Source organism: Procambarus clarkii, chromosome 64 (genome assembly GCF_040958095.1).
Source record: "Procambarus clarkii isolate CNS0578487 chromosome 64, FALCON_Pclarkii_2.0, whole genome shotgun sequence".
Taxonomy (NCBI): domain Eukaryota; kingdom Metazoa; phylum Arthropoda; class Malacostraca; order Decapoda; family Cambaridae; genus Procambarus; species Procambarus clarkii.
This window is the reverse complement of record NC_091213.1, coordinates 11,232,812-11,246,644: the sequence shown is the minus strand read 5'-3', so window position 1 is coordinate 11,246,644 and position 13,833 is coordinate 11,232,812. Positions and strand designations below refer to the sequence as shown.

Genomic DNA, 13,833 nt, shown 5'->3' with positions numbered 1-13,833 from the left:
ACATGTATTTCATCATGAAAGATTACAGAGTGCTACATTGATCTGAAAAGAACTTCACAGGCACGACCAAGTTCAATAAATAGTTTTCAAAAAGATTATCTATTATCAATATTCTTAGATCTTACATGGAAATCCCTTAGATTAATTATTAAATTGGACGGTAACTTCCATTTATTATAAATGTAAGTTTATAAATGAAGGTACATTATACCTTCCATTTGTACATTTGTAAAAGGTATGATTTTAGGAGCGTCAATACATGTCGCTCCTTTGGTTGACTTTAGAAGGAGGACGTAGATACAGGACGGTGCCCTTGGGACCGTAAATACAGGACGGTGCCTTTGGGACCGTAGATACAGGACGGTGCCCTTGGGACCGTAGATACAGGACTGTGCCCTTGGGACCGTAAATACAGGACGGTGCCTTTGGGACCGTAGATACAAGACGGTGCCCTTGGGACCGTAAATACAGGACGGTGCCTTTGGGACCGTAGATACAGGACGGTGCCCTTGGGACCGTAGATACAGGACGGTGCCCTTGGGACCGTAAATACAGGACGGTGCCCTTGGGACCGTAGATACAGGACTGTGCCCTTGGGACCGTAAATACAGGACGGTGCCTTTGGGACCGTAGATACAGGACTGTGCCCTTGGAACCGTAAATACAGGACGGTGCCCTTGGGACCGTAGATACAGGACTGTGCCCTTGGGACCGTAGATACAGGACTGTGCCCTTGGAACCGTAAATACAGGACGGTGCCCTTGGGACCGTAGATACAGGACTGTGCCCTTGGGACCGTAAATACAGGACGGTGCCTTTGGGACCGTAGATACAGGACGGTGCCCTTGGGACCGTAAATACAGGACGGTGCCTTTGGGACCGTAGATACAGGACGGTGCCCTTGGGACCGTAGATACAGGACGGTGCCCTTGGGACCGTAGATACAGGACTGTGCCCTTGGGACCGTAGATACAGGACGGTGCCCTTGGGACCGTAGATACAGGACTGTGCCCTTGGGACCGTAGATACAGGACGGTGCCCTTTGGACCGTAAATACAGGACTGTGCCCTTGGGACCGTAGATACAGGACTGTGCCCTTGGGACCGTAGATACAGACCTTGGAACAACTGTGAACGTACGTTCATCCAGGAAGGATGTTCAGCGACCGGTCCCTTCCTGGCACAAGTCGTTGGACACCATTCCTTCCTTCTATCATCATATCCCAGCTCCTTGATCTCATACCGCTTCAAGGTGATTAATAGTCAAGCTGGATTAACCTTCTTTCCTGAGGCCTTAGATTGACCTTTGATGACATTTAAAAGATGAGCAATAGTGCGGCTTTTCTGGGTCAGAGAAACGACTGAAACGAGCTTCCATTGCATTCATAACAAAAGCAACTCAAAAGATATTAAATCCCTGTTTACATAACACGTCGTAATTACGTATATCAGAGGTATTCAGTTGAAGTGTTTTCGGTACACGCATTTGGATAAATTGTATTTCTTTGATCTCTCTTAACACACACACGGGACGGATATAGTAGTAGTAGGCTACTACAATATTGGCTGCATAATAAATAAAATGAAATTACAATTTTTAAACCATACAAGAAGCCAATTATTAAAATTAGTTGCATTTTCTCGCTGAGAAATATCTTAACTTTAGCGTCAGTAATCCAGTCAATGGCTTAGAGCCTACAAGAACTTCAGCAATGTCAACAATGTCCTCTTCTAAAAGCTGAAACAATTCTTGTTAAGAGAGTTGACACAAATTAAGATCTGGTTTTCCGGTGAGCGGTCGCCCACAGCAACACGAACTTACCATGAAAGGAAAATTCATCTCGGAGGACTTAGATGCTGTCTCTACTACACACGAAGAGACATAGTTAAGTGAGTACTCTTGAGAGACCCACTAGTACTCTTGAGTCCTTGGATGCTGCATATTTTCTACATGGCAGAGGGTCCCCACAAAAATAGCCAGAGGAGGTACCCATTTATTATATATATATGTGTGCAAACAACCCTGAATGGTCCCCAGGACTATATACAACTGAAAACTCACACCCCAGAAGTGACTCGAACCCATACTGCCAGGAGCAACGCAACTGGTATGTACAGGGACGCCTTAATCCGCTTGACCATCACGACCGGACATAAGGAAGTGATAGCCGAAGCTATTTGAACCACTTCCCCGCCGGCACTCGGATGGTAATCTTGGGCATAGCATTTTATCAAATCACCTCATTCTTTGGGGCACAAAATGGTTCAAATAGCTTCGGCTATCACTTCCTTATGTCCGGTCGTGATGGTCAAGCGGATTAAGGCGTCCCTGTACATACCAGTTGCGTTGCTCCTGGCAGTATGGGTTCGAGTCACTTCTGGGGTTTGAGTGTTCAGTTATATATATGTGTGTGTGTGTGTACTCACCTGGTTGTGCTTGCGGGGGTTGAGCTTTGGCTCTTTGTTCTCTCCTCTCAATCGTCAATCTACTGGTGTACTGATTCCTGAGCTTCTCGAGCTCTATCATATCTGCATTTGAGACTATGTATGGAGCCAACCTCCACTACTTCACTTCCAAGTGCATTCCATACACTAACAACATAACTTGTGTGTGCGTGTGTTGAGTGGGGTCACGAGGCCTGGCAGGCTGGGGCAGTTGCCTCAGCAACCACCCGCCCAGTAAAGTGAACGACCTTAAATTGCCCCATTAGCGAGAGTCGAGGTGGGATAAACGATACAGGGACGGCCATGAGCCCACCAGTGTTTTGTGGTGTGCATGTTGGTCCTGTAAGGCCCGTGAGGCATGATTCGCGCTCTAGTATAGCTAGGCTCAAGTAATGTGCTTGTTGAGACCGCATGAAACGCCAGAATTTACCTAATCTAACCAAACCAAACTTGTAGAGAACCTCGAATCAATTGATTACTCGCCTTAACCTAACTAATTATTCATCACATAGTATTCCCCTCTACCTATGTTATTATTAACGTCTGCCTAAATTCTCAATCATCTCTTAAAAAACATTTATTTACCGCAACCTCAGTTTTTTACTCTCAACATTTAAAAAGTATAAACAGTATATAAAGAATTTGGAAAAATGATATTTTAAAAGATTAATAAATCTCAACTTCAACCATAATGTGGTCAATATGGTCGACCTTAACCATAATATAATCATGGACTTAACCCTAAAGATAAATTATAACCCTGAAGGATAATAATTATTTTTTTTTTCTGCAGTGAAATATTGTTTCTTAGACATAATATAGTTCCAAAGAAAAACCAACGAGTCTCAAACATATCACCTCTTCTCTTGGACATTCACTCAGAGCATTAGGATTTTATATTTGGCTCTCAAATCTATATATACAAAATTGTTGATTATTGAACAGCTGAACCCTCAGCCTCGTCTCAAGAAGATACTTTTTCTTCGTATTTACTCCCAGCTTTTAAAAATCTCATTAGTGCCACAAAAGTTTAGGAATAAATTCTAGAAAAGACATGGGATGGAATATATAACTTTCTCTAGGTGTTAACTGGCGAGGGACCTGCCTGGATGTTCAAACTCGACTGATCTACACTTATTACTAGTGAACTGAAGTACAAGTAGTAACCATTTCCTTGTGTCTTAATCTCACAGACCTTGTACAGCTACTATAATGGCCATTAAAATTTTTACTGTTACCACTAATTATCCTACTACTGTAACTAATAATAATAATTATAATAATAAATAATAATAATTATTAAGATTACGAAAAAGAAAAATTATATCAATACGAAAAATTAATATATTAAAACATTTTGTTAGCAACACAAAAAAAATATTCAATAAAACTCTGTTTTCAGTTGAATTTTGCAACGCTCCTAATTTACTTATGTTTTCCAAAAACTAAAGTGGCAAGCACAATTAGGAAGTATCAAGAAATAAAACAATAATAGTTAATAATAATACGAATAAATATTATTAATAAAAAAGTAATAATAACAATAATGATAAACATAATTAATAGTGCAAATAAACCATAATTTTGTCAAAATTCACGAGCTCAACCATAATGTGGCCAACACGGACGACCTCAACCATAATGTGGCCAACACGGACGACGTCAACCATAATGTGGCCAACACGGACGACCTCAACCATAATGTGGCCAACACGGACGACCTCAACCATAATGTGGCCAACACGGACGACGTCAACCATAATGTGGCCAACACGGACGACCTCAACCATAATGTGGCCAACACGGACGACCTCAACCATAATGTGGCCAACACGGACGACCTCAACCATAATGTGGCCAACACGGACGACCTCAACCATAATGTGGCCAACACGGACGACCTCAACCATAATGTGGCCAACACGGACGACCTCAACCATAATGTGGCCAACACGGACGACCTCAACCATAATGTGGCCAACACGGACGACCTCAACCATAATGTGGTCAACACGTATTCCTCTCGCGTTAGGAGTCCCTCCAGACTCGCTCCCTGCGCCCCCATGTTGTTAACTATCTCGTAAATTCCTACAACCTTCCCTGAATGGATCTCACCCCTCTACTCTTCCCATTACAGGCTACCATTATTCCGCCACACCTACCATTACACCCATTTACCTGCCCCAAATATGGCTAAATCTCTGTTTTAGCTTTTTTCATATTATATATATATATATATATATATATATATATATATATATATTATATATATATATATATATATATATATATATATATATATATATATATATATATATATATATATCTTTATCTCTCTCACACACACAATTCCACTCTCTCTCTTCTATTCACAATTTACGTTAGGTGACACATGGGTGGTTATCACTGAGATCCCATCCAGTAGACAGCTCCCTCAATTTCCCTCGTGGTTCGTTTCCCCTCATCTACACCAGGGGGACGGGCATGTGGTGAGAGGGGAAATCACACAAACTATCCCTCTAACACGTCTCCCATTATTTTTTCTACTATGATATAACCACTCACCTACACCAGAGAGGAACATGTGTTATAGTTAAATATTAAAGGGGTATACGTATATGGCTATACTATTCCCCTTTAAAATTTTACTTGATTCTGACGATATATCTCCCCTTTGATACCGCAGGAGGACGCGTCGGTGGGTGTGAGGGAGACCACGTGAGCATCGAGGAGCCCAAGCTTCGAGAGCGTGGAGGCAGGTGGTGCGGGGAGGGAACCGGTCTCAATGTTTACTACAGCGAGACGGACACCGTGGCGATCACCCTCCACACTGCCTCCACTATCCAGGGGGAGTACTTCGACAATCCCCTCAAGTTCAAGATCAAGTGAGTATACAGTGATAAGTTTAGTAAGTTTAATGGTCGCTAAGCCATTTGAATTATGTAGGTTGAGTCACTTTGTTTGTTATTTTATGTATTGTGTAAGTGCGTAAGTAATTTTCTCAACTTTAAATATCTGAAGTTAGTGCCCTTTTTTTGGTACAAAAAGTATTTAATTCCTCTATTTAGTTATTTAAATTACTTATCATGACGCTTAGAGTGAGAGAGTTGGTACATTAATAACTAGGTCAAGTTTAATTATCAAGAAGAGTGTGCGAAAGTGATCCCTATATAACCAACTTAGCTTCATGTATGTGCATGAAACAAAAAAACTATATGTGTTAATTGTTAATTATAATGTCTAATAAATTGTCGAGTGATTTATTAGGCAGGACGTCGAGCGGGGCAGATAAATTGTAATTTCTGCAATACTCATAGAAGATGCAACCAACATACAGTCAATTGTAAAAAGTGTTCTAGAGGCTGGAATAGTTTCGTAGTCTCCAGGAAAAAAGAGATACTAACTAGGGTTCAAGCGGTTGAGAATAAGCAAACAGACTTACTCAAGAATATGTTAGATCTCAATCTCCTGTTAGCTGGACTAGCAACTTTCGTTTATCGAATGGTAGACCCTTTCAACTCGTAAGTTTCCGGGCATTAAAGCTCAATACGCAATTGTATATTAACTGTTCATACTCCCATACTATGCATTCATTCTTTCAGAAATGAACGATACAAGATTTCTTTCAAACGCGATGGTGTTGAAAATGTGAGCGCGATATATGTGTTAACGACAGAATGATTGAACGATAGGACGAAGCCGTACAAGGAATTAGTGCGCACTTCGTTGCAAACGCCATTCGTCACTCAGGTGTAATTAATGCCCATTGCGCATATTAAGCTTGCTCAGTACTGTGCCCACTGGTATATTCAGTGTGCACAACACTAAGTATTCACTGAACGTATAACGTACTTGAAAAAAATAAGAACGAAAAACATGTGACTTAGTTATGCATTAAGTTTCCACACAGGAAAAATGAAACTAAATTAATTCGAGTGCTCTTGTGATTCAACACATTCTGTTTTCCTTGAAAATGTGTTGAATCACGACAGCGCTCGGATTAATTTATTTTTATTTTTCCTATGTGGATACTTACCAATGTTCAGTACGCGTGTGTTGAAATACCCCAGCATATCTTGTTGCAGCGCTAACCATGCAAGGGAATGGTAATTCTCAAAGTATTTTGTCAGGTTCTCTGAATGTTGTATGGCGAATATTTTTCATATTTATATATAATTCCTTCTGCAAAGGGACTTCATAAAATTGCAATGTATTTCCAACATTTTTCAGTAAATAAACATCCCTTTCAAAAGAATTCGGATTCTTTTCGTTATCTAATTTTCCTTCGTTATCCAATATCTGAACCGTTATCCATTTTTACGTTTAATAAATATGAATAATATTTCAGAAATAAAATAAATATTGGTATAATATGCTAATAAAATTCAAATAAAGACCTAATTTAAGCTTAAATAATCTCGAGTTTATTTAAAATGAATTTCCTCGATAGTCTACAATCCTTATTCTTGGAAAGCATCATTGATCTTGCAACGACTCTTAGAAGTCACCACAAGTCTAGCACTGGAGGGCATCTTCACTGGAGGGACAAAATGATCATCGGAGGGCATGAAGAGTCATACGACGATCTTTGCAGGGCATCACTGACCTAGCAATGACCCCTAGGAGGGAATAATGACCTTTGGAGCACATCAAGTATGAAATATCCCAAGTTCATGCTTCCTAAGAGCCCGTCTGCATTGTATTCTCCAGTAATTCGTTTCTGAGTACCCAACCTAATGTTGCCAAGAGAGCGAGAAGGCGACTCAGTACAAAAAAAGAAAAATAAAGTTCTACTCCAGATATCACAAAATTCTTAAAGAACAGAGAGATCAATTAAAAATTATGCAAATGAAGGGATAAAGTAGAAACAGACAGGAAAATTAGAAATAACAGATAATGTATACAACGTTTTGATCTGAATGAGAACACTATTATATATTTTTTAATAGAAACCAAAATAAATAAATCTTGAATTTACATTTATTATGTGTTCACACTGTTGTTTGATTACATGAGATTAAAGTGTTTGTGTTCACGTATTTCAGTACTACTTACAGTATGTATGTGACAGTAGGGAACTGTCACAATAGGGAAATGGGGAATTATATTTGTATTTGTTAATTTTTTCTTTAAAGAATCAACTATTCTATTCAAGGGATAAATTTCAGATGGAAATGAAATGTACCAGATTATTGATAGAGGGTGAGACGCAGTTATTGATGAATTTCCTGCGACATGCTGCAAGAGAGATTACAGGTCAATGTTAATTCCTCTACATGTCATCTCACGAGAAGGAATCCCTCTAGAGACATCTCTCTCGGGTCATCTCTCTGTTATCATTACCTTGCCTCTTAAAACCGTCTACTGGTTTCCTTCCAGGTACAAGTTCCTGCGACGCGAGCGTGCCATCGTGCGTTACGGACGGGGCGGCGCGACCAAGTACCGGGGAGACGTGGTGCGCAACAGCGCGTGTAGCCGGGTATTCCAAGGCTGCAGGGCTCGTCAGTGCCGTCTCCAGTCCCCAAACTTCCCCGGGTTGTACCCTCGCAACGTGACTTGCTACTACCTGGTGAAGTCCCTGCCGGCGCCCTCGCCGGATCTTGTACCCGTAGTCACCCTCAGTCAGGATAACGACCGCTTGGTACAGGTCGGTCGCAAAGGCCACGGTGGACGTGTCTCGCCAGAGGCTCGCCTTCAGCAGGATAACGAATGCCGCGCGCCTGAAGATTACCTGCTGGTGTACGATGGCGGGTCGCAGAAAGCGCCGTTGTTAGCCAAGATGTGTGGTACCGCTACCATCCCTAACATCACCTCCAGCGGGCCGGAGATGTTGGTGGTGTTTCAAACAGCAACTTCGGGCATGATGAACCATCTTGCTAACTTAGTGACGGGGTTTGAACTAGAGGCTCATGTGTTATTCATGAAGCATAACCCCAATACCGTAAGCAGCATGCAGTGCGGACAGATCATTAAAAGCTTCGGTAGCAGTAGTGGGGTGGTGCTTAGTCCAATATTCGCTCTTCCCGCCAACGCCACCTGCTCATACGAGTTCCAGGGGCGTAGGGACGAGATTGTCTGGTTATATTTTACCAAATACCACAGGACACGAAAGAAGGAAATTATGATCAGTTATACCCCGTGTCGTAACCGCCTGGCTCTCTTCGACGGAAAGATGTTTTATAGCAGAGAGTCGGCAATTTCGTCCTTAATGGGCGAGTACTGCGATGATCAGTTGCCGCCAATTTGTGTCAGATCGCGTCAGAAAGGGACAGTGAGCCAGCCGTGTTCGTTTAAAGAGAGCTTTCTCTCCACAGGGCCTTCCCTTTTCGTCTTGCAGGAATTCACGGACGGAACCAGTCTTCTTCCACTTAATTACGTCATTCACTTCGAATTTGTTAGTTTATTTCAGTCTGGTAACGAGTCTGGGAGTGACTGTGACAGAGTGTTTACCAGTGCACAAGGCCCTAAGGGACATTTTAGCTCTCCTAAAAATGTATTTCTGTATGGTCGGGGAGGGAAATCTTCTCTCTCGTGTAAATACACCTTTCAGACCTTACCGGGAGAAGCAATAAAAATAAAAATCACGAACGTGGGATTTCGTGGCAACATGTGCAGAACGATTCACAATTTCCAATCGAACCTCTACGAATGCATCGCACGTCTGCCTGGCTCAGCGGTTCTAGAGTTGTGGGAGGAGCCTTGGGGCCTCACTCGCCTCCCTCTCGGGTGTATGTGTGATGCTGGAGTCACGCCCTCAAATTTTATCAGCCACACTCGCCTCGTTCAGCTTAAGTTTGCAATCAAGGAGATGAACTGGAGCCAGGATTTCAATGATTTTTTCTTCGATGCCGAGTACGAGTTCACCAGAACGAGAGAATGTACCGACGAACGAATCCTAAAGGGCTCGACAGGGTCGATCGTTATTCGGAGTGACGAAGAATTCGCCGAATGTAACGAATATCCTTGGAAGATCGTGGCTCGTGAGCACAGCCACTTGTACCTGAACATCCCTGGCTACCATGCCTCCAGCCAGCGCTGCTCCACAGAGAACAGGGTGGTGGTATACGGCAGTCATACAGCCAGACCCATCAAAGCCGTGTGCCCTGAGGCAGGCGGCACGGATAGTGTGGACATATTCTCATCGGGTTGGAACACGGCTCTGGATCTGTCCGAACCACGCCCCGATAGCCTCATTATCCGTTACCTAGCCAGGGAACCCGCTACATATAAGCTCACGTGGCTTGAGGTGCGGCGCGAGCCACGCCCCTCGGCGTTGGAGTCCCTGAAGGGCGCGGGAGGGCGTGGGCGTGCCACGGTTGCCTCCTGCCCTCACCAGTGCCCTGAATTAGATGCCTGCATTAGCCCCGAACTGTGGTGTGACGGGGTGAAGCACTGCCCGTCCGGTGCAGATGAACTCCGCACCACCTGCCTCTACTTCACCGTCCCATGGCTCTACCTGATCCTCGGGGCTGTGGCCATTCTCGTCTGCTTGCTGGTGTTTGCCTCCGCCCTCGTCGCTGTCAGGATCTACCAAAGAGGTAAAGTCAAGAGGAAGAAGAAAAAAGAGGCCCAAAGATTGATGACTCGGGAAGTCATTCTTCCACTGAACTTCCAGAAGGAAAACATTTACTGAGGTTGAGAGAAAGAGTCAGTGACACAAATAGGAAGTTACCTCCTTAGCTCCCCGACTCCGCCTCTCCTCCTCTTACCACAACTGGCCGCCTTGTCATGGCTAATTTTTTATATCCAGTTTTGTATAACTTGTTTCCATGAGATTCAATGGTGTTCTTACACTTTGTACATACTTATATATATTTTTTGTTTTAATTTACAGGTAACTAGTAGAGATAAATTTTCTAGGTAGATGAACACTTTGTACACCCACGAAGGTTTTCCCTAGTCGTCTGTGAGAGTAGTGGTGATATTTCTACCTAATATCAGTCGCCATGCCTTACATATAAAAGGGAGGAAAATATGCCCCGTTTCGGATCCTGTTCACAACTCTTTCATACTCATAGACAAATAGGCCTCGCTCTTCCCACTGATGTGACACAGCCTATGGTCTTACACATCTTGAACAGCGTCTCGAAGCTCTGGCTCTCGAGGACATAGGGCATGATAGTATTGCAATATGGTGTCATTGATGCCCCGTTGACCCACTCCTATATGCCTGCCACACCAGCTTTCCTTCTGCACACGTCTCTTAATACCATTACACAATATGCTCTTTGTCTCTATATCTGGCTCGAGATTCTAGCTCACACAAAAAAACAGGTCCCCAGCTCACCAACTAGATCAGTGGGTTCAGTCTGTCCGACATCTGAGTTTGTCTAAATAAAAAATATATAACATTGATGGCATTTGACAAAAGAATGATCACGACCAAATAATTAATTCATTACAAAAGCTAACTTGAAGCTTGAATAAGTTCTGTTTACATATAACCCCCCCCCTCCTATTTTCCTAAATTTTAATGAAGCCTATTCACGCATATCTGGCCTAAGACATCACCTCACACCGTACATGGTTTAAAAAAATAATATTACCCCCATGACTCCCAGTCCTCACTACTACTAGCATTTAAAACCTTTTCCTTATAATTTCCACTACCACAATAATGATTCCAATATATTGATCAAACTCAAATGTCCACAGCCTTCAGTAACAGGATAACAACGCATTAGATATAAATTATATATAAAAACCTAAAAAAAAAATAATCACTTATATTCTTGTCTCACAACCTTATCTTGCCAAACACAACAGAGGCACTACATAGTGACCTCAGAATCCTACCCAAAAAAATATAACAGCTCTATCTCTTCCTTAAATTGAATCCTCACCTCCCTTACCCTAATGAGCTTACTATAATCCTCACTTCCCGTATCTACTGATCTTCCTATTATCTTAACCCCTACCCCCCCCCCACACTGATCATATTATACCCTTCATTTCCTTCACCCTACTGATCTTACTGTAATTTCTTCAGACCACAAAAACACACTGAACCACGGGCTTGGTCCAGGCGGACAGGCAGGACCAGCACTCACAGAACACTCCCATGTAGAGTTGCGAGATTTGCACTCACTCTTATCATGCCGCTTAGTCGGTATTTACTGTACAGTTTACGGGATCCGAAGCGCTACGAGTTCGGTCTTAAACTAAGGTTGTGATTTTTATGGTCGGATTCGTAGCTCTTCGATGCTCATAAACAATTTAGTACATTCTAAGCTGCAAGATTCGAGAAAAGAGGTACACAGCTCTCACCAGTCGAATCGTAACCACTCTGTGAATCCTGGTCCAGAGGTCACTTAACCCGAGACTCAACTGACCTGGTTCTTGTAGCAGGAGGGAGACTGTGATAAACACCCCCGGGTCAGTGTAACAGAATCACTTGTTTTATTAAGAACAGGGGAAGACTTTTGAACTGTTGGTTTGTGAATTTCTGGCCTGTGCTTTTAGAATGTAAGGGGCTGCTTCAAATACATTAAATTATATGAATGTGTATAAAATAATTTTGTATTTATAATATGGCCAAATGTAATTTACAGATATAAGGAAGTATGTTACGTATTTATTACAGGGATAGTGACTAGGAACTTTAAAATTATTTCGAATGTTGTCGATGTATGCAAAGCAGCTTTTTAGATTCTCATGGCGTATGCCTGTTAATACACGAAAGAAACATGATTTGCACAAAACACCACGACAAAGTGTTCCCTTCTAGGTTAGTACGTGGCTTTTACTGAACAGGGAGAGAGACGGTGAAATTCTAACCATTATTGTGATAAAAAAAGAAAAAAAAGATTTAAACATTTAAAAAAAAAGCGTATTTACACATATCGAAAGCTGTTTAATGTTTGGTTGTAGTCAGGTGTTTAAAGTGTGGAACTTTGCCAAGGTAGCTTATATAACGTGTGAAATGAGATGTGTATGTTTTATGAGAAAGAACCGCCCTTGAAAGATATCTGCCAAAAGCGGCTGTTTTTAATATTTGATAATTTCTGAAGTCTATGAGGTTCTCCAGAGTGTGGTCACAGCTGCGATTTGTACTTGGTTCTCTTATATCATGTCCAGCAGCCTTGGAATGGCACAAATGAAACTGGGCTCTTACTCGTCACAATCTAAATCGTGATTTATTTGAACAGATCAAATGAAAAATTATGCAAAAGCATATATTAAATTTTATGTGAGAAAAATAATCCGTTATGAACCATTTCTTGTTTAGTTCAGATGCAACATAATATACGATTTTTTTTAATAGTCTTTCTGAAAATAAAACATTATTTGAACGAATTTTTCATAAAATTTGACCTAATGACTGCGTAAAGTCTACAATAATTTGAGACGCTATCCACTAAGACTTCATCAACTTGTTTGAGTGATGTAATATATATACAAGAGATTCACTCTACACAAATAATGCTTTTTGAGTGAAGAGGAACTTACGGTGATTAAATTTACCACACGATTGAAATTATTTCGTTAATCGAATCGTAAGAAATCAGGTCCTTGCACGAGGCATTTACGATCCCAATTGGCATCTCTTCCTTTGTTAAGACTTCCAGACATGTTGATAAAGTTAATTTAATGAGAATAGCATCAGTGACTACATTCATTTATATTTATTATATATATATATATTTAGTCATTTAAAAAATTAAAAACAACAATAATTTTATTTAATCAGAGAAAATATACAAATATTCTTAGTAAAGGTATTTAATAATTAGGATTGTATTATTTGTAACAAAAAAATAAAATTAGGTATTTCCATTGAACAAAAATGTTATATGTATTAGGCCATTCTAGTGTCTGTTGTAGAGGTCACGGTATGGCAGTATCTTTCCGTGGTGATCAGTGTGTCCTGTGCAGGGGAATACGTAAGGATATTTATGGAAATGTAGCGACCCCAACACGTGTTCTAAATGTTACTGTATTTTTGTACCGTAATTTTGTAGAATGAGTATTTTTGCAATAAAATGGTGATGCCAAAGAACAGATTTTGTTTTATTTTGCTTCCAATAGTATCATGTGTAAGCACAGTGCTGCTATATGAAAGAGGATACCGTTGACTTGGGTTTCTGTTGCTGGTGTGAATGTTTTGATCGTGAGTATGCGTGAGGAATACGTTAGTGAAAAATAAGACAAAAATCCAAAGGACTATTGTCTACACTACAGTCAACGATTATGTCAAATGCGGCACGTACATACATATTATATATTATATATTATATATATATAATTATATTATATATATATATTATATTATATATATATTATATTAATATATATAAATATATATATATATATATATATATATATATATATATATATAAATATATATATAATCTACAATAACGTTGGTAATAACCTTTCATTAACTTGG

General features: G+C 40.9%; 1 protein-coding gene across 1 annotated transcript in view; it reads left to right on the top strand.

Annotated features, from left to right (window-relative positions):
- The window catches only part of LOC123768990 (uncharacterized), a 221,510-nt gene extending 208,065 nt beyond the window's left edge, over positions 1-13,445 (top strand). The window contains exons 5-6 of the mRNA XM_045759915.2: positions 5,131-5,329; positions 7,824-13,445. Of these exons, the coding sequence (XP_045615871.1) occupies positions 5,131-5,329; positions 7,824-10,077 (2,453 nt within the window). The 3' untranslated portion in view covers positions 10,078-13,445. The remainder of the gene's footprint in view (positions 1-5,130; positions 5,330-7,823) is intronic.
- The last annotated feature ends 388 nt before the right edge of the window (positions 13,446-13,833 follow it).